The 25,884-nt window shown below is 49.9% G+C and overlaps 2 protein-coding genes across 3 annotated transcripts in view; one reads left to right on the plus strand and one right to left on the minus strand.

Moving 5' to 3' along the window:
- The window catches only part of P2RX3 (purinergic receptor P2X 3), a 30,738-nt gene extending 16,128 nt beyond the window's left edge, over positions 1-14,610 (minus strand). The window contains exons 1-8 of the mRNA XM_053561445.1: positions 14,131-14,610; positions 6,167-6,302; positions 5,604-5,675; positions 5,350-5,413; positions 4,552-4,645; positions 4,173-4,250; positions 3,396-3,537; positions 2,709-2,845 (exon numbers count right to left, since the gene is read on the minus strand). Of these exons, the coding sequence (XP_053417420.1) occupies positions 2,709-2,845; positions 3,396-3,537; positions 4,173-4,250; positions 4,552-4,645; positions 5,350-5,413; positions 5,604-5,675; positions 6,167-6,302; positions 14,131-14,249 (842 nt within the window). The 5' untranslated portion in view covers positions 14,250-14,610. The remainder of the gene's footprint in view (positions 1-2,708; positions 2,846-3,395; positions 3,538-4,172; positions 4,251-4,551; positions 4,646-5,349; positions 5,414-5,603; positions 5,676-6,166; positions 6,303-14,130) is intronic.
- Positions 14,611-16,067: 1,457 nt separating this feature from the next.
- SSRP1 (structure specific recognition protein 1) lies at positions 16,068-25,239 on the plus strand. 2 transcript variants are annotated; one of them, XM_053560019.1, is made up of 17 exons: positions 16,068-16,242; positions 16,722-16,893; positions 17,329-17,514; positions 18,120-18,225; positions 18,530-18,720; positions 18,825-19,055; positions 19,202-19,305; positions 19,409-19,537; positions 19,778-19,999; positions 20,703-20,775; positions 21,191-21,329; positions 21,479-21,524; positions 22,886-23,015; positions 23,451-23,621; positions 23,781-23,869; positions 24,345-24,534; positions 24,754-25,239. In XM_053560019.1, exons 2-17 carry the CDS (start codon positions 16,840-16,842, stop codon positions 24,823-24,825), a joined length of 2,133 nt encoding a protein of 710 aa, XP_053415994.1. In that variant the 5' UTR covers positions 16,068-16,242; positions 16,722-16,839; the 3' UTR covers positions 24,826-25,239. The 2 variants fall into 2 exon arrangements, with proteins under 2 accessions (XP_053415994.1, XP_053415993.1); XM_053560018.1 differs by lacking the exon at positions 16,068-16,242 and having other exon boundaries at positions 16,297-16,893.
- The last annotated feature ends 645 nt before the right edge of the window (positions 25,240-25,884 follow it).

Here is a 25,884-nt window from a genome sequence, read left to right on the forward strand (position 1 = left end):
GACCTCTAAGGCTACCTTAAGGTGCACCCATGACCTTGGACAAGTCCCTTCCTCTTTGGAGCTTCTGCTTCCTCATCTGTCAAAGGACTGCCTCAGTCTAGGCATCTCCAAGGGGTCTTCAACAGCTATAAATTCTTGAAATGTCTGATTCTGCAGTCAAAGAGCAGCACAGAGAAGGGGAGAGGGGTTGTATTTGCAAAGGAGCTGCAGAAGTAATTAGCGATGGAAATGTGATCTCTAGCTGCTTCTGGATGTCTGAGTTTGCAGATTAAAACAAGGCCAAATCTTGGCTGAATAATTCCTTTCCCAACGGCAACAATTGGGCCTCTGTTGGGGGAGAGGCAAATGAATTTTTCTGGGAGACAAAAGGCCGGGCTATGAATTATGCCTCCAGCATCTGCTGTCTTTTAGCCTCCCTGGAACTCAGATTCTTTGTTTTTTAAGCAGGGATGAGAGTACCAACCACACAGCCAAGTTTTTCTGAGGATTTGTAGATGTAAATGTCCCTAGCCTTCCTGGGTGGGTGGAGATCATCCAGGAAAATATGTTTTGCATCCAGGCCCCCACCCTTATTCGCTCTGTGACTTTGAGACCCTTATTCATCTGTAAAATCTCACCATAGCACCTACTTTGTAGAGTGGGTATGGAACAATGAGTCAAAGCACACAAAATGCTTTGCACATCGGGTAACCAGCACCATTCCTACTGCTGGATGGGTTTTTATTAAACTGTTTTATAGGAACCACACCGTGGCCTGCACCGAACCTGGCTTTGTGACCCTTTCCCTCTTATTTGAGGACTCAGGAAGGTGGCCTTACAGCCTCCCACACTTGGGATCCTAGCTGGGCCTTGGGCATCAGTGTGGTGTCAGCAGCTTGAAGGCGGGATGAGGGCAGTGGGGGCATCCAGGCGGAGGGGTTTGAGGGCTTGGGCAGAGTCCTCTGCTTGCCACGGAAGTGAGATGTTTTCCCCTGGCTATTGCTTGGGCCATATGGAAACTCTTAAATCACAAGGGTCCAGTTAAGCTCCTTTGCCCTCTTCTACTCTGGCTTGGAGGGCTTTGGTGAGGGGATCAGTTAACCTGGGGTCCAAAGAGGGGCCCACACCCTCAGATGGCTTCCCTCAGGCCTCTGGGAATTATGCTGGCAGGGTCCTCAGAAACCCTGTGTCCTATCTCCCCAAATACAGCCCAGACTGATTTAGGACTATGCCATGCTAGGCAGAGAGGGAGAGAAGGTAGCCCCAGCACAATACGATGGAGACTGAACTCCAAACCAATTCTTCCAGAGGCTGTTCTAAAATTGTATGGCACCAGTTCTTGGGGTCTTCATAATAGTTACATTTTTCACAAGTGTTCCTGCCAAATGAGTTCTTTGGAGGATTGAAGAATTCCCAGTGGCCAGAGGGAAGTTATGAGGATGAAAACTTGCATTTTAGATCATGAGAAGTTTATTAATATGTTACTATTTTAAGCCACCACACAAATACGCTTTGTATTGATCTCAGTGTGATGCGCTGACTGAATAAATATGCCAATTTCTGCCAGTGAGCCAAACAGTATTTTTAACCTACTTTAAAATATGTGTTGTTTCCTATGATTTTTTTTTTAAAGTTTGGAGTTGATCATGAAAGCACTCTCAATTTTTAAAAATTCTTCTTTCCAGAGAATATACATCTATATATTTTTTAAAACTATTAAATATACAGCTTAATGGGGTGGGTGATTCTTTTTAAAGTTACAAATTGGGGTGAAAAAGGATGAAAAAGGCTCGGTGCCTGTAGCTCAGTGGCTAGGGTCCATACTTTGAGAACTGCTGACCCAGTACAATCAAGTACGGTTCCTACCAATGGTAGGCAAGCCTGCGTTCAATGAATGAATCAATACATGAATGACAAAGAAACAAATTAAGAGAAACACAAACCAGAGGGCTGAGGCTTTTTATGAATTGGCTAGCAGGATCCTCCAGATCACAACCATATTATCCCCATTTCATAGACAGGGAAGTTAGGATGGGACAAGGGCATGCTCAAAGGCTTTTCTCTGCTTCCAAATAGTTTATTCTCTGTTCCTTTCTTTCCCTTTCTTCAAAATGGACAAGACCCCAAAAGATCCCTTAAGTCTCAAAGCCACTGGGATATTTGAAGACTGGTTTGGGTTCTTGTTTGGAAAGGCATTGAAGAAGAACTAATGATAGTTACAATTGTTATCTGTGACTCATGAAATTTCCTGATTATGGACAGAAATATAGAATTGCCTTCTTTTAAATGTTAAGTTATTGCCTTGGGTGTGCATGTGTGTGTATAATGAGAAAGCTAGAAAATTCAGGCACTGGATAGGGAATGGGGCTATCTGGGAGTTCCTTAGACATGTTATAATTTCCCAGCCAGAGCTAAGAATAGGCAAAGAATCACAGAACCCTAACACTTCAAGAGACTTTGGCTATCTGGTCTAACTACGACTTGGAGCAGGAACCCTTGACAGGAACCCTCCAGGGATGGGGGCCATTGTCTCCTAAGACCACCCACCCCTTCACCAAGTGGCTGATTCTTAGAAAGTCTTTCCTGATTCTGAGTCAAAACCTGATGATGGGGTTGAGCCGTGGGGATGTGAGACCTTGTCTTCCCAGTACACACTGCTGCTCCAGGTGCAGTTCTTGAGGACGGCCCTTGCCCACTCCCGCTGCGGTTCCAGGAGGCCAGGGGATTACCTGAAGTTGTAGCCCGGGGAGACGCTGCTCTTCTCAGAAACGCTGTCGAGCCGCGTGAAGGAATACCTGGGGATGCAATGGTCCCAGTCCTTGTCCAAATCGCACACCCATCCGATCTTAATGCCTAGAACTCCGCCCTGAAGAAAGGGGCCAGATATGAGTTCTCCCCAGCCCTCTGAGCCTTTTACTTGGCCAGGGTCGGGGTGGGATATTTATGGCAAATGATACCCTTCCATTTCCTAGGTGGAAAGAGGCAGGGAGATTGAAAAGTGGCTTGTTACTCGCTGCTCTGTAAGAGCGTGCTGTAGCCTTGAGCCTCTGAACCCTACTTCAGAATCTCCAGTCCCAAGTTACGCTTTCCCATTGTGTGGCCCTTTCTAGAGATCTAAGGCTTCTGTTTAGAGGTGAAGTTCAAGACGTGAATGGGAAACGGAGGCTTGGGGGATGTGGGGGAGGGGAGGCAAGACCCCTCAGGGCAGGAGTGGACGCCAAGGATGCAGGCGCGGAGCCGGCTGCAGGACCACGCGATCCCACCAGGTGGCGCTGTCTCGACAGTTCCTGGCCAGACCCCCCCGCGCCTGCCCGAGGACCCCGAGTCTGGGGAAGGAGGTCCCGGGTCTGGGGAAGCAGGGCCCGAGTCTGGGGGAGGGCTGAGCTTCCCAGCGAGGGGTTGCGCTAGGTCCTCACCGTGCGGGCCAGTTTGGCAAAATCCTGCCCGGCAAACTTGACCACGTCCCCCACCCGCAAGATGGGGCAGAAGGGGGCCTTGTCAGGGTGGAAGCGGCACGTCTTCATGTCCCTGGCGGTCAGGTTGGGCAGGAGGTTGCCCCTGAGCAGGATAGGAGAGAGGCAAGACTAGGGTTAACGAGCGAACAAAGTCTGGTCGTTTCCCTGCATCATCACCCTTGGGGAGGGGGTGGGATTAGGGTGAAGTGTGTGGGTGGTGACTGATCCCCCTCCGCTGCCAGGCTGGGGTTCTGGGAGGGCAGAGGTCACTGCTGACTACTCCACGCACTTCTGCAGGGCCTGGCATTGCTTGGTACAAGGCTGACGGCCACCGAGCCGCTGTGGAACCCATGAGTTGATGCAGGCGGGAGGGGGTTGGGGCTGAACTAAGAAAGGGTTATCCACACGTGGGCTTGATGTAAGGAATAAAATGGATGAGCCACTTGGGCTCGACCTTTGAAGGCATCTGTGACCCAGGAACCTCCTCTGCCCCAAGTAATACTCCCACCTTGGGTTCTAAGCCTGGGAGGTTGGTAGAGAACCTGGCCCCAGAGTCCACCTGCTACTCCGTAGTCAAGGCCCACTGGGAAATTGAGACTAGGAACCCTGGGTTGATGGGTGGAGGGAGAGAAAGTGAGGAGAACCCAGTGAATGGGGGCATTCTCACTGTCCTGAAACCAGTTGCAGGTGGAGGTGGGGTGCCTGCATCTCTGCTTTAGGGAGAAAGGGAAGACTCACTTCTCAAAGTTGAAGAGGGGGAAACGGATGCTGTTCTTGATGAAAATAGTGAAGTTCTCAGCTTCCATCATGATGGGCCTGTGGGTGAGACCAGGAGGCCTTTAGCTCCCCAGAAGAAAAGGAAGACTTCCTACAGGTAAAGGGCGCTCTAAAGGCTGGCAAATGAAGGGCCTCTCTGGCCCTGAGAGTTGGAGGGAGGGAGGGACAGGTGAGACTGGTTGCAGAAGGTGATGTGCTGAGGTCACTTTTCCACCAGAGCAAGGGACAGTACTGGGAGCCACAGGCCTTCCTCAGGGTCAGAGATACAGGGGGGTTCCCACACTGGCAGAGGGGAGTGGGGTAGGTCCTCTTTTCTCCCCTCTCTGGCCCAGGGCCTCACATTTCCACTGTATCCACCTCGGTGGGGCACCAGCCCTGGATCTCACAGGTCTGGAGCACAGAGCTGTAGTTCACACAGCGGCCAGTCAGGATCCCTGAAAGGGGGAGCCACAGCGTCTGGGGGGCTGCCTACCCTTTGCCACTCCCTTCCCCCTCCTCAGTCCTCATGAATGACTGTCTGCCCAGGAAACTCCCCCTCCCGGGGATCCTGGCAGGATGATGAAAAGGACAGGCAGGGAAAGGAGAGCTGACCTCTCTCCCTCTTTTTCCAAGCTCCTGCACACCCCCCGATTATGCTCCTAGGCCCAGCCACCTTGTACCATCAAGACCCTGGGCCCCTTGATCTTCCTCCCTTGCTTCTGAGCCTGGGCTACAGCTGTTCCTTATGCCTGGAATGTCCCTTTTGAAGCCCCCTCTATCCTGCCAAATCCTACTCATCTTCAGGGCCTTTCCCAGACGTCATCTCAAGGAAGCCTTTTGGTGCCACCCACCCAGAACCAATCTTTCTCCCTCCCCCACAATCCTTTGTGCCTTCTGGACAGCACATGCCACTTCATGGTAACCTGGCTGTTACCAAATTGTCCCTAGACTGGGTACTCCCCTGGGAGCAGGGACCATGCCACCTTCATATCCCCTGCTGGGTGTGGTACCCAGTGAGTGTCCATAAATGCAGAATTACCTGGAACAGCCTGATTCCCACTTGCTCTCTTAGTGTGGCTGGTCCTCATGGGGGTAGGGAGGTTTCTGCCCCTAGGCTAACGCTTGGGGATTGTGAGGGTGGGGAAAAGGCTGCACTCACCCCCACCTGGGAAGCGCTCTGGCCCGCACTGGCTATCTGACACACAGCGGTACTTCTCCTCATTCTGTGGGCAGACAGGTCTGTAGGTTGGTGAAGGGCCCTGCCTGGAGAACCCTCAGCTCCCAAAGCCTCCACAACAGGCAGCCTCTGGAGGGTGGGGGTCCCTGGAACAGCTCCGAGGCCCCTCCCTACCTAGGTGCCCACCAATGTTCTCTTCCTTCACCTGCTGTACCCACTTTCCTCCCTCCCCTCACCTCTGGGCAGAATCCTTGCATCTGGTTTTCAGTGACAATCATCTTGGTGATGATGACAAAGACCGATGTACCCTTGGAAGGAGAAGGAGGGAGAGAAAAAAAAATGCAACAGTCCCAATTCATGAGGCAGGAACTATTCATTATGTCCACTGTACAGATGAGGAAACGGAGGCTTGAGTTCAGTGATTTGGCCAAGGCCATGGGGCCACTAACAGCGCAGAGCTGGGATCCACACCAGGCTCCTTCTAACCACCCTCACGCCCCCTTTGTGTGCTGTCCTTGATGGCAGTGAAAACTGTGACAAAGCCTGAAAAGGAACCCAACTTTCCTGACGTCTAGTACTGGAGGCCCAAGTTCCCCCTACATCTCCCTGCTGCTGGGGAGAGGTTCCCTGAATCGATGATCCCGTGGATTCTGGTTTGGGAGTCACAGCTGCACTCTCCCTCCAACCTGCCCCAATCTTTAGTAGAGATGGGGTCTCACTTTTGCTTAGGCTGTTCTCAAACTCCTGAACTCAAGTGATTCATGGGCACCCACAGGTTTCCCTAGGGCAAGGACCATACCTGGGGTGGGGTCACATAATCAGACACATCCATGACTCTGTTGGCATAGAGTCCAAAGCCCTTCACCTTGGTCACCACTGAGGACTCAATGGCCGAATCCCGCACTTGGTACGCCTTCTCGTGCAAAAACACCCACCTGGGGCAGGAAAGCAGAGACACAGGGAAAGAGAGAAGAGTCTGGAGGCATAGCAGGCAGAGGCTGGGAGACGTGTCCTTCCTGCCCGTTAGGACATGCCGGCAGGGTCTGCCTGGCAGAGGGAGATGCCCTTGCCAGATGCGTGGGACCTAGACTGAGCCCTTGGTTGGCTTAGATGAGTGTTTCTCCACATTTTCCCCTATTATCCTCCCCAGTGTCTTTTTAGACTTTTCCCCCTAGTTGCTGTCCCCTCCATGAAACTGATATCACAGGTACCTATTTATGTAATGTATGCGCACTGTGCTTTGCGTGTAAGAAGAGTGAGAACGAATTTTCACCCCCCCTTGAGGGCCATATGGGATGCATGGGATAAAGTCATTCCTTGCCAGACAGAGGTCACCTTTCTGGCAGGCATCCTGGAGAGAAAGGGCTGAGAATCCAAGGCCTCTAGTCCTGGGCAGCTCAGTTTTGCTCACAGGTGTATCCTAAGAGCCCAACACACGGTAGATGTTCAGTAAACACATCAATGAAAGCCCTTGGGAGCTGGGTGCTTGGTAGTTTCCAGGATGAAGGGAGGGGCAGGGGCTGAGCCTTTACCTGGCAGGTAAATGAAAGTGGGTGGGGGGTGAGGGTGGAGTCAGGCCCATATCTTATTCCTTGGATCGTGCTGCCACCCAGTGGTTATTTACCTGTACTGCTGCCTCCCTGTAGCTTCAAGCCATTATGGGACCACGCAGAAGGGGCAGGGCCTCCCTCCTTTCCATCCCCACCTGTCTCCTCAGACTCTCCCCAGGGCAAGAAAGACCTGCAGACACTCGCTGACAAAGCTTTCTTCTGCATTTCTGTAAGACACCTGCCTTTCCATTTGATATCTATCACAGCCCTTAAGGCACAGCGTCACTTAATATTGGGCTTAACATAAGTTTCCATTTATTCCTGAAGGCACACCGGGAGGTAGATGCTCTTACTGTCCCCATTCTCCACGTGAGAAAATCTTACTGAAGGGCTTTGGAAATTGCTGTGGGATCACCTCTGCCCCAGCCCTTTCAGAGAGAATCATACCATCAACAAGCATATACATCTGCTAAATTTTGTTAACCTCATTGTCTCCTAATCTTATTTGACCTTGGAAGCAAGATCAGGTTTTGGAGAAATGCCAATGATATCTCATGATATTTTATTTTATTATTTTATTTTTTCTTTTAGACAGTGTCTCACTCTCACCCTGGGTAGAATGTCATGGCACCATCACAGCTCACAGCAACCTCAAACTCCTGGGATTAAATGATCTATCTGCCTCAGCCTCCCAAGTAGCTGGGACTACAGGTACCTGCCACAATGCTTAGTTAATTTTTCTATTGTCTTTGGTAGAGATAGGGTCTCACTCTTGCTCAGGCTGTTCTCGAACTCCTGAGCTTGTCAAGTGATTGACCCATCTCAGCCTCCCAGAGTGCTAGGGTTACAGGCATGAGCGCTTTTGGAAATGCTGGGTCAGGGTCATTTTCTGCCTCTAAACAGGACGGTGCAAAGTTGGAAAAGCACATCAGGTAAAGATGAGTGGAAGGGCCCCGTGACTGTGTGGCCCAGAGAAGATGAGGCTGTGGGAGTTCAAGGCTGAATAGCTGCTCGGGAGCACTTGGGCTGGCCTGAGAGTTCAGAAGGAGGCAGGTGAGGGCTTCAAGCCCAGAACCAAGCCAGCTGCTGTGGGAAATGGTGGGCCCAGTGTGCCTGGGAAGACTCGGGCTGTCTAGTGCTCACCTTCTGGGTGTGCTAGGAGGGGGACTCCTTCCTTGGGTGATGGGTAGGTTGGATGACCTCCCACTGTTGGAAGATGCCAAAAGGAGCAGCTCTCAGGACAGGCTGAGGGTCACAGCCACTTGTAGGTTGGATGCCACAGTCACATTTACTGCAAACACAGGCTAATGTTTGCAGCTGGCTTCTGGTTCAGTTTCTAGCTGGAGGGTTTGAAGTTAGGTCCCTAATGGGGCTTCCCTCACTCACTTGTGCTCTTCTTTTTCCTTATACTTAAATTGAAACCTTTGTTTTGATAATGAAATAACATTTGTTCTTGACAAGTAATAATTCTATATATTTATGGAGTACACTGTTGTGATACACATTGTGGAATGATTATATCAAGCTAGATCACGTATCTGTCACCTCACGTATTTATCACTTTTAAAAAACATTTTTTGTAGAGACAGGGTCTCACTATGTTGCCCAGGCTGGTCTCAAACTCCCGGCCTCAAACAATCCTCCTGTCTCTGCCTCCCAAAGTGCTGGGTTATCAGGTATGAGTTATTGTGCCTGGATTATCATTTTTTTGTAGTGCCACTTGCTTGAATGATGAACGCTTTCTTTCTTTTCCTTGGAGTCTTCCAATGGTTTATTAGAAAGAATGTAGACATTTAAAAATGAATGTAAATTGAGTTTTTCAGCCTTGGTATAACGCGAGGTTTTTTTTTAGAAAAGAAGTAGGCCAGGCGAGGTGGCTCATGCCTGTAATCCCATCACTCTGGGAGGCCAAGGCGGTGGCAGGAGTTCAAGACCAGCCTGAGCAAGAGTGAGACCCCTACCTTCACTAAAAATAGAAAAAGATCCCCCAAACTATCCAGGTGCTGTGGCGGGCACCTGCAGTCCCAGCTACTTGGGAGGTTGAGACAAGACGATCACTTGAGCATAAGAGTTTGAGGTTGACATGAGCTATGATGATGTCACGGCACTCGACGCAGGGCAGCAGAGTAAGACTCTGTCTCAAAATACTAAATAAATAAATAAAAATTTAAAAGAAGACGTAAAAATATCCAATAGTGTATTAACATTTTTTTCACTCATCTGCCATACTGACAGTGCAAATATGAATCTGGTCTAAATGTACAGTCTCTCAAGCAGCAATGCACAGCTCTCTGATGAATATTTTCTTGAGTGGGAGAGAACGGGTGGGGTTACAGCAGTGGCAAATGGCTCCAAACCTGTTACCTGCTTTATTGGTCCATAGCGGGCAGCATCCTGATTATTTGAATGCTTGTAAAATGCTTTTATGAACACCACGCCTCTATGGAGGCGTGATATTGTTTGCTATACCTCCCAAGCACTTTTCTTTCTTTCTTTCTTTTTTTTTTTTTTTTTAGAAGGGGATAGGTTTTATTAAGATCTCACAAGGAAGTACACTTTACATAGAAATCTCATCTGCTGTGTTATGTCCTAGCAGAAGAGATCATCCCTGTTACAGAAAACAGTGAAGTTCTCCAAATGAGCATTATTAGCTCAAGGTCCAGGGCCCTCCAGAGTAAAAAGAGAGAGGTCTTGGGCCCAGGTTCTCTGTCCCCAACTAAGATGGGAGTGGCCACAGCTGTACACTCACCAGAAAGCAAGCTGCAGTCCAAACACACCCTTCTGGAACCTCAGTGTGCCTGGCCACAGAATGGACACATTTCTCAATATTGATCTAAGGAAATGATTTTCTGAGGCCACTTTACCTGTCCTTAAAGTCCAGAAAGATTTGCAAAATGAGAAGCGGAGTTCTGATTTCTATTATCATATAACCAACACAGTATGTCCTAAGCTGAATCCTTACTGATGAGACAGCTTTGTTACCTTCACGTCAAAATGAAGAAACTTGAGGCACTGAGGGGTGTGCTGACTTGCCCAGCGTCACACAGCTGCTATATGTGTTTTAAACCAGGAAGCCTGCTGCAGACCACTCACAACCACCTCACTTCAACTGTGTGCCCGCTCAGGGCTAGGCCACTGCTGGGCCCCTGGTAGCTTGTCTTGCTGGCTCAGCTCATCACCAGGGAGACCATCTCCTAGCTTAGGAAAGTCTCAGAGGAAGGGGCCTGAGGACTCTGAGGAACAATTAGCCAATCTCTTTCCTCCTACTCCTCCTTCTTCAAGGCTCCTTCTTATGCCCAGTAGGGAGGAAAGACCACATTAGAATCCTCTGAGTTAAATAACAAATGGAAGAATTGTAGTGGCCCCATGGGGCTTGAGGACTTCATCAGGGCAGCTTGAAAGAAGGGGACACTTCATTTCCAGAACAGAGGGGTCATGTCTGTCTCTGGAGGCCAGGGATTAGGAGATGGGGCAGGACTGAGCCTTCAATTCTTGGCATTTACTCTGCTGCTCTGACTTATTTTCTTCTCGCATTCCTGGTTTATTATTTATAGAGCGGAAGGCATGTGGCAGCTCCTTGGCAGGTGGGATGTGCAGGAAGGAGGCAGAGCAGGGAGGCCAGGGAGTGGGTGTAAAGAGTGTGTGCTGTGTGAGTAGGAGAGGGGAGTCTCCTAGGAAAGTGTGAGCTGGGCAGAGGGAAAGGGGGAGGGAGGCACGATGGGAAGGCTATGAAATAGTAATATTACTATTACTGGCTCTTACTGAATCACCTCTCATGCAAGGAGCTTGACATATGTTACCTCCCCTCCCCATGACTCTCCAGGAGGAGGGATCCCTAAACCCATTTTCCAGATATGGGGACTAGGGCTTGGAGATGCAAAGTGACTGAGCCGAGGCTCTGCTCCTGGCTGGTGTCAGACCAGGCTTCCACATTCCATGGGGCTGCTGACAGGGGTGAGGCGGGCAGGAGTGGGGCAGCATTCCTCTCTCTGGACCAGTGAGATGGGGCATCCCAATAGGTCTCTGCCATATTTGTTACCTAGTGTTACCATAGAAGATGGGTGGGGGACCTAGAAGGTGGAATTCCAGGCCCTTCTCTTTACACCAGATCAGCTCCTCCCTTTCAACTGCTTTCTGTATTGAGCGTCAATCTGAAATGAGGCTGAATATTATGAACCAAAGGAGGTGGCTGAGCAGACGGTGAGTTTGCAGATTGGGCCTCACAGGGGAGGATCAGGGCAGGGAGAGTGGGGCTGTGATTGGGTCAGTGGCTCCATCCACCATCATCAGTCCTTCTGAGGAACCTTCAGGAAGGCTCTGGAAGTCAACCTCAGGCCAAGCGCCAGACAATGCTTCCAGGGACACAGGCCACCAGGATCCAGAAAGGGGACTGGCTCTTAGGAAGTCCCACCCCGGAGAGGGTTTTATTGCCTGGGCTCACAAAAGATGTGAACAATGTCAGGTCAGGCAAGGCCAGACCTGTCTGTGCACCTGGGGTGGGTACAGGAAAGCAGAGATGAGGGGCGCCAACCCCGCACGGGCAGAGGTGAGGTGGGGAGGGTGAGAGTGTGTGCCAGGCATCAGGCCATGTGTGCTGCCATGGTCTAAGACGGAGGGCCGGCTCTGTCACACACACTCCGTCAGCGGCTGTGCATCTCACCTACCTGGTGGGGATAACAGGGAAGAGATTCAAGTATTAAATGTTCACACCACAGCGCTAAAAATCCTTGCAAATTCCAGTTGAGTCCAAGCTGTCATCTGTCTTCACAGGACCGGGTGGCATCTTCAGGTTTTCCAGCTTTGTCCTACTCTCTCCATCCTCTGGCCCATCAGTGTGGTCTGTCCTCCCTGAGTCAGACCTCATCGTGTCTGGCTGTCTCTCTTACTCACACACGCGTGCATACACACTCACACGTACATGAACTCAAATGCTTTTGGAGCTTCCTGCTCATTCCCTTCCTGCAACGAAAATTCTCTGCAGGTATCTGAGCTCCGACCTCTGTCTGTGTTCCCATCTGCCTTACACCGCTCGCCTCTGTCCCCCGGCTCCGGCCACGGTGACCTTCTTTTCCTCCCTCTATTTGCCACGCAGAGGCGGCTTTTCTGCCTTGGACCCTCTTCCGTTCCTTCTTTCACCTGAGTTGCTCTTACTTGTTCTTCAGGTCTTGGCTAACACATCACATCTTCAGAAAACCTTCTCTTCATTCCCTTAGCTTGTCAGGCACCTCCATAGAAGCTTCTCTCCTATAACTGGGCACCTCTCAGCCAGTTGAAATTTTATATTTGTTGGTGGAGGTGATTGGATCCATGTCCCTCTCTTGCCTTATACTGCAAGCCCCATCAGGGCAAGGACCCAGCCTGCCTTTTCCCATCATTCTGTCCTCAGTGCATTGAGACCCTTGGCACACTTTTGCTAAGTTATGGCAGTGGATTCATGAAGTCGCAGGGAAGGGGCCTAGGCTGGAGGCTGGGCTGCAGGGTACTAATGTAGCTGGAAGGTACTGTGTGCTGTCCGTGGGGAGCTGTCAGGCTGGGAGATGGATGAGGCTGGATATCATGGTGCTACAGAGCCCCACATGCTGGCTCCAGCGGGCTGGACTCCAGCCCCGAGGACTGGAGGATTTGATCTGATCATGATGGGGAGGAGAGACAAGGGCTGAGTGGGCTGGACCAGGAGCCAGCTGCCTCTAGCCCACTCTTGGAGCCCATGGAGCCAGGCCAGGCCGGGAATATTGTGAGCCAGGTTTTGCACTCACCACACCAACCATTGTGTGGCTATAAACAGTCACAGCACTGAACACATACTTGAACACAGCACATTTATGAACCAACATGGATCCAAGCAAGCCCTGGAGATGTGGGCATGAAATGTTAGGAGACCTCATGTCTCCTGAAGCGTCAACATTGGAACTTCAAGGCCATTGAATCCTACCCCAAAACTTGAATCCCTTTTCTAATAGCCCTGAACAGAGCAGTAGCTGTGCAGTTTTGTTACGATACCCATGAACCGAAGCCCGCTGGCTCTGGCATGCAGAGCAAAGCACATCCCTCACAAAGTCGCATCAAGCCATCTTTCCACGCATGGCCTCACACACGACTACAACCTTCCAGGCAGGCAGGCCCACTCCCAAGACGCTCCAGCCCGTATGCCCACAGGATGTCCCCTTTGACCTGCCCGAATTAACGCATGACAGGCTGTGGCTTGCTGTCTCTCACACACGGACCCATTGTCTCAGGAACAGCATGAGACTAGAGACCCACACATCAGGCTAGAAAACCTTCTGGGTTTCCGCCCGTGTTTCCTGGTGCCCACCACTGCGTGGGATGCCGTCGGGACAGAACCTGCATTTCTACTTCCAGCCATTGTCTGATCTGTGGCCTGTGTGTGTGTCCCTGAGACATGGTGGCCAGAGCTGGTGGTTGGAGCTTCCTGGCTCTTAAGCCTCCCAGGATGGGTTACCCGGCACAAAGTCAGGTAGACCTAGGGAACTTATGCGTTCTACAAAGGGGAGCATTTCTGGATTCTTGAGAAATCTATACCACGTTCAGAAAAGCTACTTTCCTCCTCAGCAACACTTCCCGGAGGGTTATTTGTGCCTGTGTTTCTCCCCACCTCATGGGCAGTTCCCCCTTTGTCCTGCCCTCGAGAGCAAAGGCTTCTTTCCTTTCCAAGCTCTCTCCATCTTGCCCCTCCATGTCAGGAGGGAAATCCTCATCCTAAAATGAATCCGTCTTGCTCCTTCACTCCCTGTTGCCAGCTGGATCAACCTGCCACCACTCCCTTCTCTCTTTCTGTCTTCCCTGTCTTTCTGAGACCCCAAGAGTGGACTGAGGGGGAATGGGAAGATGGTGGTGGTGGGGTGTTCCTGTCCTCTGGTCGGAGGGATAAGAAAAGGGAGAGTGGAAATGGAACACATGGAACCTCCCTGGTGAAGGGCAGTGCCTGGGCAGAGCCCTTACTCCTCCGAGAAGTGTGTCTTGAACCTACTCTCCAACTCTAGGGGATTTACTGGGACAAAGAATTTCGTCTTCAAACCAGATCCTGGGTGGGGGCGGCAGAGGTCAGTTCTGAGGACATGGCTCAACAGAAGAAACCATTTTACCCAAGAAGGGAGGAACTCAGGCAGCTGGATGGTGGCAACTGAGGCAGGAGGGGGAGGACAGGGTGCCAGGTAGCCCTCCCCTCCAAGCACCTGAAGGGCCACAGACTCACCCCACAAAGTAGGAGATGATCAGAAGCTGAACGACTCGGTTGATGATTCCGATGGTCCAGCTCTTCACCACCACCGACTTGGTGGTCTCATAGGTAAAGAAATCTGCTATGCAGTTCATGCCGACAGAGTGTGCAGGGGCCACCAAGAAGGGCCCAATGGCAGCCTCAGGACAGTGAGGTCCTCAGGACACAGAGACAGAGATCACAACCTGAAAGGGGCAGTTTAGAGGGGCTCAAGGAATGGGGAGCCTGTTTCTTTCAGCCAGGCAACCCCAGTCAGTGTCTAGACTCTCTGCTCTTGTCACTCTGGCTGCCAAGAAGCCAGGGCCAGGGCGGGGGACCCCCCTTATGTTCATCTCCACTCCACTCCCCTGTGATGTCACAGCAGGGGTGGGGTCTCCGATTCTGGGCTCCTGATTGCCTGCGATGTAGCTGGCTGGGCCCTCTGGGACTGATGTTTTATCTGCACTCTGTCTACTGTTTCTGTTCCATTCTCTTCTGCTGCATCCTCACCCTAGCTCACCAGCTGCTCACGCTCTCCCTAAAGCCCCTTGCAATGTCCCATCCCCCAGACACTTAATACCCTGTCTGAGCTGAGGACCCCCTTCACTCCTGAGTGTTGAATCCCACCCAATTCTGCAGCCATCCCCTTCCTTCCTGAGTTACCTCCAATGGCATGAGTTAAGGGGAGTGGGGCTCCTTTGAACATTTTTCTGGGTCTCCTGGGAAGAGATGAGTAGAGTTGCATATTTCTACCTCCAGTTGGCAATGGCTGAAGGTGTCTACCTATAGCATAGCAGTTACCACATTTTTTTACAGTCAGCTTAGGCTGGGGCTGTTTTCATCTTGTTCATTAGTTTCTCAAATCCTAGAAGTGCACTGGATTAATAACAGGTCCTTAATACATATTTTTAAAAATCCAATTGAATTTATGTTGCCAGATAGTGCTGGAATAGCCTTACCCAGAGGTTAAAGCTATTGAGTTCAGGGGAGGCCAGGGTGCATTCCTGTTATCACTAATCCCAGGATCGAGTTAGCAGTCTGGGGGAACGATTGTCAGAGAAATCTTGAGTTCAAATATTCTGTCCTAATGCCTTTGTACAGAACATATATCATCAGTTATTCTGAACATTGAATCACTGTGACTATTGGTGTTAAGGAAATCTAGGTTCTAGCCTCCAGCTTTGTTGCCAGTTCACTGAGACCTTGGCAACTCCTCTTTGGGCCTCAGTGTTCCCACTGGTCAAAGGAGGTTGGCCTAGAACAACTCAAACATCTCCTCCAGGTCTGGCCTTCTCTAATTTTGCAAGATGCACCCTGGGACTATATGAGGGAGGCGGGGCTTCCGTAACCCCAGGACGACGTGGTTTCCAATCAGTTCTGGTTCCACCGTGAATCTGATACCAGCACTTGAACTTGATACTGACATTAACCAGCCTCCTGCGGAGGATCTATAAATTGCGGTTATGAATGTTAAGATTTTGGGTGTAGCCTGTGAAATCATTTTTAAAAGGAATCCAATCCCACTTGACGGTACAGCTAGAGAGCAGTACGGTTACAATAACACCAACGCCCGCATTTCTCTCCAATAACTCTTTAAACTTTCTTCTTGTCCCACAGACTCCTTTACATGCCACAGAAACTATTTGGCAGCAGAGTGACGCGCATCTTTCCAATACCCTACCCCGTCCCCGAAGAAAGTCAGATGAAATAAAAGATAAAACAAAAGTACGGAATTTCGCTTTAGAATCTGGTCTGCACTGAGGATGAGTCTGCAACTTTCTAAAGAGCCCCACATGGTCCCATTTTTAAAGGGAGATTCCACCTGGGTAGGACTTCACCGCAACCACACTTCCCTCAGGTCCTCCAGAGTCGCTGACGCTCTACGTGTTCATCTCGAAGGCGGGCCGGGCTTGCTCCTCTCTAGCGAGCTAACCCTCTCTATGGTCCGTGCGCGACTTCCGGTGGCAGGCCGCGGGGCCGCGCACGCGGGAAAAGCTTCCCTAGTGTACCCCCCATCCCCCGCCTACCCGCCCCCTCTGTGCCCCCCACCCCCACCCCAACGCGCCCACCTCCCGTGCCCGGGCGGTCGCGAGGCTGTAGCTTAGGAAGGTAGGTGGTCGCCGTACCCCGGCACCAGCAAGGCCCCGCTCCCCCGCGGGACGCTCGAGATGGACCGTTCCGCGTTAGAATTCGCGGGCAGTGGGCTAATCCATTTTAGGGGGAGGGGTGAACCGTGGGTCTGGGGCCGCGGCGTAGTGGGAGCGCTGCGAGGGGAAACCCTGCGCCCTGAGCTGTGTGGGGCGCGGGCTCCAGACAGGCCTTATGGGTTCCGCTGCTCGTTGCCATGGCTCCCGGTGGAGCGCCCAGAGCGGATGTCGGGTTGGGATGGGATGTAAGCGCTGCTCCAGGCCCCGTTCCCCAGCCAGGCCTGGGCCTGCCCCCATCAGCACCGCAAAGCTTGCTTGTGGGTCTCCAGGCAGAGGAGTCCTGAGACATGCCAGGCGAAGCCAGGACTAGCCACCTGGTTCCACCCGTGAGCACAGTGAAGTGTTGTATTTCATGCTTTTCTGTTTCCCTGTTGAATTCAGATTTCCAACCTGGTGAGCACCTGCACACCCCTCAGGAGTTGGAGCGCAGCTCCCACTTTACTCGGTTTCTCTTGTGCAGCCCAGGGCTCTGTGCCCAGGCCACCACGGGTAGGGCAACATGGCAGAGACCCTGGAGTTCAACGACGTCTATCAGGAGGTGAAAGGCTCCATGGTGAGAGTGCCTTGGGCATTTAATACAGGTGGAGAGAGGGAAGGAGGGTAGAGTTTTATTTGTTTATGAGATCTTTTGATAATGTTACTACTTTGGAAGAGGAAGACTCAGTATCATGTGTGCCTGGTGTTCCCCCAACACAGGGCAGTGCTGAGTGTTTCAGGAGTCACAGGGACTGTATATGTCATTCAGTCCCAAATCCCTATTTTACAAATGAGGAAACTGAGGACCTGGGAGCGTTCTGGATGCCAGGGCCAGGTTTGGAATCTAGACTTCCTGGCCATTTGACCCTTCTTACTGGCCCTCACCACTTCAGCTGTTGCTCCTGCATTGACAACTTGGCCACCCACTAGCACCCAGAATGGGTGTTGGGTAGAGTCATACTCAGGACACACTGTGTACTGCCATGTGCATCTGGGCCTGCTTTTCCAACAGAATGATGGTCGGCTGAGGTTGAGCCGCCAGAGCATCATCTTCAAGAACAGCAAGACGGGCAAAGTGGACAACATCCAGGCTGGGGAGTTAACAGAAGGCATCTGGCGCCGTGTAGCTCTGGGTCATGGACTTAAACTGCTCACAAAGAATGGCCACGTCTACAAGTATGATGGCTTCCGAGAATCGGTGAGATGTCCTGCTGGTATAGCCCCCTTTTTTACTGTGCCATCTTGTTTTAATCTTCTTGAGAGTTGAGTTTTTTTTTTTCTCTGATAACCATATAATTGCTAGTCTGAGTTTGTAAGAGCAGAGCTGTTGAGGCCATTAAGTAAATAGCATTCAGTGTTGAGTAGCAAGGTCTTGTGAGTTTCTTTGTGCCTTGACTCCAGAAGATTCTTTCCTATCTTGCTTTAGATGGTGGATACCACTTGTTGCTTTCATCCAGGTTTAGAGTCTTGATGCTTCAGTTTGGGTTTCGTATCTCAGTTTGAACTACTTGAGTTAAAGACTTAGTTTTAATTAAAGCAGTACCTAGACAAAGTTTAAAAAGTCAGATAGCACTGCTGTGAGGCCCATAACCAGGACTGGGATATCATGACTTTACTCCTCTAATCTGAGATTCAGTTCACAGTAGCAATCCCTTTCAACAACCTTTTTAATTTAAAGCTGAGTTGCTAAGTCAGCATGGATTTGTGATAAAGGCTTTTTGAGACAGTTTCTCAGAACTAGATAATCCCAGTACATTTAAGTCTGTGTTAAGGGTTTATTGGGATTGTACTTTCTCCCCATAGGAGTTTGAGAAACTTTCTGATTTCTTCAAAACTCACTATCGCCTTGAACTAATGGAGAAGGACCTGTGTGTGAAGGGCTGGAACTGGGGGACAGTGAAGTTTGGTGGTGAGTCTGGGAAAGATTGAAGTTTGGGGAGAAGGTAGGTTGAAGGGTTTCAGCCTTTAACTTGTTTTTCGCTCTTCTTTCTGCCTCTGTTTCTTGATTTTCTATCAGTTTGCAGTGTGCATGTTCTTCATATATTTACTGAGCACTTATAGTGTGTCAGGCATCGTGCCTGGTCTGGGGGTATAGCATGAACAAAATAGCCCTAGCATCCTGTCCTCATGGAATATAACCGTCTGGTCGGAATGTTGTTTATGCAGACCTAAGGGGAGGAGCTTGTGAGGCTTAATAAGCTCTTTCCTCACAGGGCAGCTGCTTTCCTTTGACATTGGTGACCAGCCTGTTTTTGAGATACCTCTCAGCAATGTATCCCAGTGTACCACAGGCAAGAATGAGGTGACACTGGAATTCCACCAGAATGATGATGCAGAGGTGTCTCTCATGGAGGTGCGCTTCTATGTCCCTCCCACACAAGAGGATGGTGTGGACCCTGTTGAGGTAAGGCTTCCCATGGTTGCCTTGAGAGCAGATGGTGCTTAGCAGGCCTCGGCTGGCCTGCGTGCAGGGGTCTGCTGCCTGATTATCAGTGCGTGCTTTTTCAGGCGTTTGCTCAGAATGTGTTGTCGAAGGCAGATGTTATCCAAGCCACTGGAGATGCCATCTGCATCTTCCGGGAGCTGCAGTGTCTGACCCCCCGTGGTCGGTACGACATTCGGATCTACCCCACCTTCCTGCACTTGCACGGCAAGACCTTTGACTACAAGATCCCGTATACCACCGTGCTGCGCCTCTTCTTGCTCCCTCACAAGGACCAGCGCCAGATGTTTTTTGTGGTGAGCAGCAGCCATAGGATAATCCTGGGTTTTGCCTCAGTTTTTAGTACATGGATCTCACTAGTATTGGGAGTTTTGTGTTGGTTAATTGCAAACTTTTGTAGAGCATCAGTGGATGCTTCATGTGGTCTTCTTTTCCTTACCAGATCAGTCTGGATCCTCCCATTAAGCAGGGCCAAACCCGTTACCACTTCCTGATCCTCCTCTTCTCCAAGGATGAGGACATCTCCTTGACTCTGAACATGAATGAGTGAGTGTCTCCATGGACTTGCTTCCTGCTACTGTCCAGGCAGGAGACAGGCATGTTGTTGGAAGGCAATAGTGCTTGTGACCTCACCTTGCTCTATTTGTAGGGAGGAGGTGGAGAAGCGCTTTGAGGGGCGGCTCACCAAGAACATGTCAGGATCCCTCTATGAGATGGTCAGCCGGGTCATGAAAGCACTGGTGAACCGCAAGATCACAGTTCCAGGCAATTTCCAAGGGTGAGAGTGCAGGTCTGGGGCCCTGGCATGCTGGGGGTGGGAAATACCTTGTCTCTTTGGTAAATTCCTCTTAAGTTGGGAATGCAGCCTATAAGAGGCCTGGACGTGACCTTGTGTCATGATGGGTGTCACAGCAGCTAACTCATTTGAAGGTCTCAGGACACACATGCCACTGCTGCTAGCTGTGCTGTCTGGCTCTGTTGATGTTGGCACTGATTGGGCTCCCTGTACTCACCATAGGCATTCAGGGGCCCAGTGCATCACCTGTTCCTACAAGGCGAGCTCAGGACTATTGTACCCGCTGGAGCGGGGCTTCATCTATGTCCACAAGCCACCTGTGCACATCCGCTTTGATGAGATCTCTTTTGTCAACTTTGCCCGTGGCACTACCACCACTCGTTCCTTTGACTTTGAAATTGAGACCAAGCAGGGCACTCAGTATACCTTCAGCAGCATTGAGAGGTAAGAGCTCCACCATTCACTTCCTGGGCATCCTGGTTCTGTCCCAGCCTTGATCAGGAGCTTGGCATGGCCTGGGCCCCTCTCTAAGCCCTGAGCAGAATTTTCCTTTTGCTTCACTTGAGATTTAGTCCTTTTTTCTGGAGTGCTTAGACTTTGGAATCCTCTGTGTTGCTTTCCTTCTGTTCGTTAAAGTAAATTATTTTTTACATTATGCAAGCTGTTCAGTATCAGCTTTTTCTCTTCTAATAGACCCCATGATGGATGTGGTCTTTCTTGGAATGAGCTTTGTTCTTGAGAACATAGGAGCTAATGTCTATTGAGTGCTACTGTGGGCTAAGCTTCTGGCAAACATCTTCATGTTTAAGCTTCATATCAGTCCTGTGAAGTATAAAATACCAATAGGAAGGTGAAAACACGCCCACCACCACATTCTTACCTTGCTTTGTTCATACTTGGTAAAAAGGTCTACAGTCTTCCCTGTCCTTTTTTTCCCAAAGCTTTGCAGAACCGTACAGGTTTCTCTTTAAGGACTGATGTCTGACTCTTCCTCTATCTTCTGGTGGTGTCTGAGCTGTTGGGGTGGATAGTGTGGTCAGGAGCTCCAGGCCCCAAGGTTTACCCTGGCCCATGGGTCAGAACACACTGTTTAGTCCACCCATGTTGGGCCTATCTATCTGCTGACACAGTGCGTCTCCTCTCACAGGGAGGAGTATGGGAAGCTGTTTGATTTTGTCAACGCAAAAAAGCTCAACATTAAAAATCGAGGATTGAAAGAGGTACCTCTGTGTGGGAAGGAAGAGCCTCCTGTTCTTTCTGTAGGGGAAAAAGGGGCAGAGATTTTTCCAGCTTCTTTTTCATTCTCTCTTCTCTTCTTACCCTTATAGAAAAAAGAGGTGCGTGTGACCCTTTTCCCTCCTGGTGCAGGTTTCTTCCGCATGACTTTAGATCAGTCTCTGCAGCCTCTTAAGAGCCCTGAGTGGGGCTGAGGGAGGAAGGGGCTTGGACTAACCCAGTTGGCAGGAAATACTTGGGCACAAGGCCCTGCACGTTGGCTGTATGTGGACAATCCAGCCCCAGAGTCATCTGGGAGCTGCTGCTCTGGCTTTACAGGCATGGGGGAGTGCTTTTGAGTGTGCAGGGACTCTGGCTCAAGGGTGAAGTGGTTCTCATTCCCATCTCTTCCCTGGCTAGGGCATGAACCCAAGCTATGACGAGTATGCTGACTCTGATGAAGACCAGCATGATGCCTACTTGGTGAGGATGAAGGAGGAGGGCAAGATCCGGGAGGAGAATGCCAACGACAGCAGCGATGATTCGGGAGAAGAAACTGGTGGGCTAGCCTCAGTGCCGGGATGTGGGGACAGTCAGACTCTCCTTGTAACCTGGGTGGGGCTTGCCCTCGGGCCACTGCTAGGTGTCTGGGTCAGGGGGCAGGATTTCCATTGGGGCTGAAGCTGATGTACCTGTGTCCTTTTTCAGACGAGTCATTCAACCCAGGTGAAGAGGAGGAAGACGTGGCAGAGGAGTGAGTTTTGGTTGTACCTCCGGGGGGTGAGATGGCGACCTACAAGCTTAATAGAACAGAAGATTTCTGGACATTTCTTCTCCCTTAACATGAACCACTATCCCAGGGTGGGAAAGTGGCCTCTAATGAAGTGTTTTAAAAATTGTCAAGGGCTTTATAAGTGCAAGACATGTTTTAAAACTAGAAAAGTACAGCTTTAAAAGAAAGAGCCAGCGCTTGCCCACCTGCTCACTGGGAGTTGCTGGACCAGTCACTGAATCTGTTTCCTTATCTGTGAGTGGCAGTGGTGCTCATGTCAGATTGCTTAAGGCTCTTGATTGCCAGTGTCAGAAGTGTGACTCAGACTGTCTTTAAAAGGGATTATGTAAAAGGGAATTTTATGAGTTCGTGTAACTAGAGAGTCCAGGGATATAACTAGCTCGGGCACTACTGGATTCAGATACTCAAAATCTGTTTCTTCTGTTTTCCTTAGTTTTAGATAGGTTTGCCCTATGGGGTGCCTAGTGACTTTCAGAAGCTCTGGGGAGGCTTAATGTTGCTGGTTTAACACACACAAGTGCCTTGTCTCTTGGCAAACAACATAGTGAACAGCATGGTCACCTGCCCCTTCCTAGCCTGAGTTATTAAGATGTGCCGGCTCCAGTGGGCCAGAACGAGATGAATGCCCACCCTTAGAGCCTGGGGTTGGGGTATGCCCCTCTTGAGTAGGGGCAAAGTGATTTCTAACAGAAAACTGAAACTCTTAATCTAGAAGGATTGGGGATGAAGGTTGGGCAGCAACAAATATCAGTAAAAATGCCCAACAGGAGTCTGTTAGTTCTTGCCACATGCTTGTGAAAGTGCCTTGAAAACTGTTCAGCAGCATATAGGTGTAAGGTAGTTCCATTTTCTCAGGAGTTTCACATATGTTACATAGGACTATTATATGTGTACTGGGTTGGATTGAAGTTGATTTTCCTCATTTTAAGTAGTAACTAATTATCTCTTAATCAGTAAAGACTGTAGGGTAGTTTAAGATGGTTAATCCAAGGGAAGTGGTGAAGTGGACTTGGGCCATGTCCTGACACGGATTAGGACCTGGGTTAGGCCAAGACCAAGGGGAGCAGCTAAAGCCTATTGGTTCATTTGTTTTTCATTGATTTACTAACTAACCCAGTGCTATGGCAGGGTCTGGAGAGGGGATAGTCGAAGCCACCTCAGCAATGGGAGGAAGCAGGGTTGGGGGTCAGTGGTGGGAGGCTGGCCTCTGCTCTTCCTCCTTTGCCCTTTCTGGGCAGGTATCTTTGGACTCACAGTCCTCCTGTCCTGTGCTTGTGGAATCCTGTCCTCCCTCCCTGAGTGTAAGCTCTTTACTCTGGCAGGTTTGATAGCAATGCCTCAGCCAGCTCCTCTAGTAACGAGGGTGACAGTGATCGGGATGAGAAGAAGCGGAAACAGCTGAAAAAGGCTAAGATGTCCAAGGATCGCAAGAGCCGCAAGAAGCCTATGGAGGTGGAGCCTCTCCCGTAGATGGGAATCTGTTCTCTTTCCTTCTTCCTGTCTTAACACCAGTAGGATCTGTTGGTTGTTCCTCCTGGGACTGCTTTCTGTAGCCAGTAATTATTGCCTTGAGGGGTATCATTTTGGAAATTTTTCTCTCTGGTCCTGAGATAATTAGCTCCTGGAAGATCTAAGTTAGAAGATGGGCCTCTTCTGTTTCAGGAGTCCAGAAGAATGGGGTCCCTAGTAAGCAAGGCACTGGGGTGCAGCGGGGAAGACTTGATCCTTGCCTTTAGGGAGCTCTCGGTCTACCCTGATGCCATTTTGTCCTCCATTTCCCCCCTAAGTTAGGGGATCCAAGTAATTTCGTTGGGAGAATATGGAGAGGGTTAGGGGATGGCCTAAGGGAAATAATAGCTGGAAGCATTTGGGTTCGTTTTCATGCAGGTGAAGAAAGGCAAAGACCCCAATGCCCCCAAGAGACCCATGTCTGCATACATGCTGTGGCTCAATGCCAGCCGGGAGAAGATTAAGTCAGACCATCCTGGCATCAGTATCACGGATCTTTCCAAGAAGGCAGGCGAGATCTGGAAGGGAATGTCCAAAGAGAAGAAAGAAGTGAGTAGCTGCAGAGGAGGGGGAAGGGGCTTTCTTGGGGTGGTGATGTAACTGATAGGGCAGACTAAGCTGTTGGTGGAACTTTTCTGCCTAAATTTCACCTGTATCAGGGAAGAGATCTCATTCTTTGGTGTTTTTCTCTCTCTGTGTGTGAGACAGGAATGGGATCGCAAGGCTGAGGATGCGAGGAGGGAATATGAAAAAGCCATGAAAGAATATGAAGGGGGCCGAGGCGAGTCTTCTAAGAGGTGAGTGTTGGGAACAATATGGCCCAGTAACTGCCTTTTTGGCAGATATGTTTTTTTGCAGGTCAAAGTTGAGCATTGGAATGTTAAAGATATAGTAGACAGGATTTTGACTGCAGTAGGGCAGTTCTCAAACCTGGGGAGCCATTGCCCAAGCAATGTGCTAGGGAATTCAAGTCACTGGATAAATATAGCCATGCCATTTTCCTGCAGGTTCATTTGATTTGAAGGTATGGGGAAATTAAATTATTATTATGGAGCACAATTCACATGACTTTTTAAAGAAAAAGCAAGAAATGTCAACTATGTTTTATGTATGGGATTGCTTCTGGTGTGCTCAGGATACTCTCCTTTTAGGCTAACATGGCTGTTTAGGTTTCAGTTCAGAGTGAAATGGGCAGTGTGGTTAGGATTGGGAAAGGCTTTGTTAAAGCTGGGAGAGATTTGGCTCAGCTTCTTTTCCCTCTTGCTAATATAGGGACAAATCAAAGAAGAAGAAGAAAGTAAAGGTAAAGATGGAGAAGAAATCAACACCCTCCAGGGGCTCATCATCATCCAAGCCATCGTCAAGGCAGCTAAGTGAGAGCTTCAAGAGCAAAGAGTTTGTGTCTAGTGATGAGAGCTCTTCAGGAGAGAACAAGAGCAAAAAGAAGAGGCGGCGGAGTGAGGTGCAGTAGGCTTGTGGGAGCTGGGGGGCTGGGCAGGTGAGGGCATATGAGTGTGTGGGGTGGTCTATAAGCATAATGAGTTGGAGGGGATGGGTGGGATTCTGAGGTTCTGGAGGTGGGTGCTACAGTTGTGGGGGTATAGGGAATTGGGGGTTCTTCACCACTGGAGTTTGGTTGGGAGTGTGGCTTCTTTCCTCTTAAGAGACTTTTGGTTTTCAGGACTCCGAAGAAGAGGAATTAGCCAGTACTCCCCCCAGCTCAGAGGAATCGGCGTCAGGATCCGATGAGTAGAGAGGAGGAAGATTCTTTCTCTTTGTCCTTGCCTCGACACAACCCCAGGCTCTCTACCCACATTTTGGTACCAGTTTCTCAAGAAATGTAGTCCTTGGATTCTGTATCATCTGAACAAGCTCTCCTGCTGGTATGCACTTCAGGGGGGCAGCAGGGGAAGCCACCTCACTCTGCTGCTTCACAAGAATGGCTCTTTATAATTTGGGGAGAGACTGGTTGGGAGGCAGGGCAATGCAGGATTCATATCCTCATTCTCCTTTCCTGACCTTAGGGATATAGCTGAACTTGTCCAAGTTGCTGCAGCAGGGGTCATGTGCCGTCAGGCCTGTAGCTCCTCATGGGGGCCAATTTCTACTTTTATTTTTTATTTCTCGTCTGTGAAAATCATTTAATAAAGAGATCTGACTTTGGAAACTATGTCCTTATGCCTTCTTCTTGGCTCTGTTATATCTTTGTTTCTTGATGTTAGTTATCATTCTGTCCTGATTGGGCAGGCCCCACTTAGCCAGACAGGAAGCAAGTCTCCAGGTACATCCTTTTCTGTTCCCGGCTGGACAAGCATTGGTTTTCACCCTCTTCTGCCAGGATGAGCCACCTGAGAGTTTAGAAATGAAAGCGGATCTGATTAGGAAGTCACTCTTACAGTTCCACTCCATTAGCCCAGCTAAGGGAAGGCGGTTCTTGGCTCCAACCTTAATCACCTGTGAGTTAAGGGTCTTCCAAGGCTTTAGATAATAGAATCAGGATTGACTATCTTTCCTGCAACTGGGGGAGTGGAAACTTGAGCCTGGAGAGTCGGAGAGGATGAATGTGTGGGGGCTCAGTTTGATAACAGTGTTGAGTTTGTGTAGAACTTTAGTTCTTATAGAAAAGGGGATGCCAAATTTTACGGTTGGGAAGAACCTACACCTGAGAACAGAGCGTAAAAGGAGATAAAGTGCGCACAGGAGAAAGCTAGAGCTTACTCGTGGTGGCTCTAAGTCTTAATTTATACACATGGGGTGGCCACGTTGGTGACGTCCGCAGGAGGACTCAAGTGGTTTTACAGGAAGCCTTTCC

Source organism: Nycticebus coucang, chromosome 14, assembly GCF_027406575.1.
Source record: "Nycticebus coucang isolate mNycCou1 chromosome 14, mNycCou1.pri, whole genome shotgun sequence".
In the NCBI taxonomy this organism is placed as follows: domain Eukaryota; kingdom Metazoa; phylum Chordata; class Mammalia; order Primates; family Lorisidae; genus Nycticebus; species Nycticebus coucang.

Excerpts from the sequence above, each read along its gene's own strand:
- SSRP1 (XM_053560019.1), top strand. The coding sequence starts at position 16,840 with ATGGCAGAGACCCTGGAGTTCAACGACGTCTATCAGGAGGTGAAAGGC. Across the intron at positions 20,000-20,702 it reads ACCTTCAGCAGCATTGAGAG|GGAGGAGTATGGGAAGCTGT; the intron begins GTAAGAGCTCCA and ends CTCCTCTCACAG. Across the intron at positions 20,776-21,190 it reads AAAATCGAGGATTGAAAGAG|GGCATGAACCCAAGCTATGA; the intron begins GTACCTCTGTGT and ends TTCCCTGGCTAG.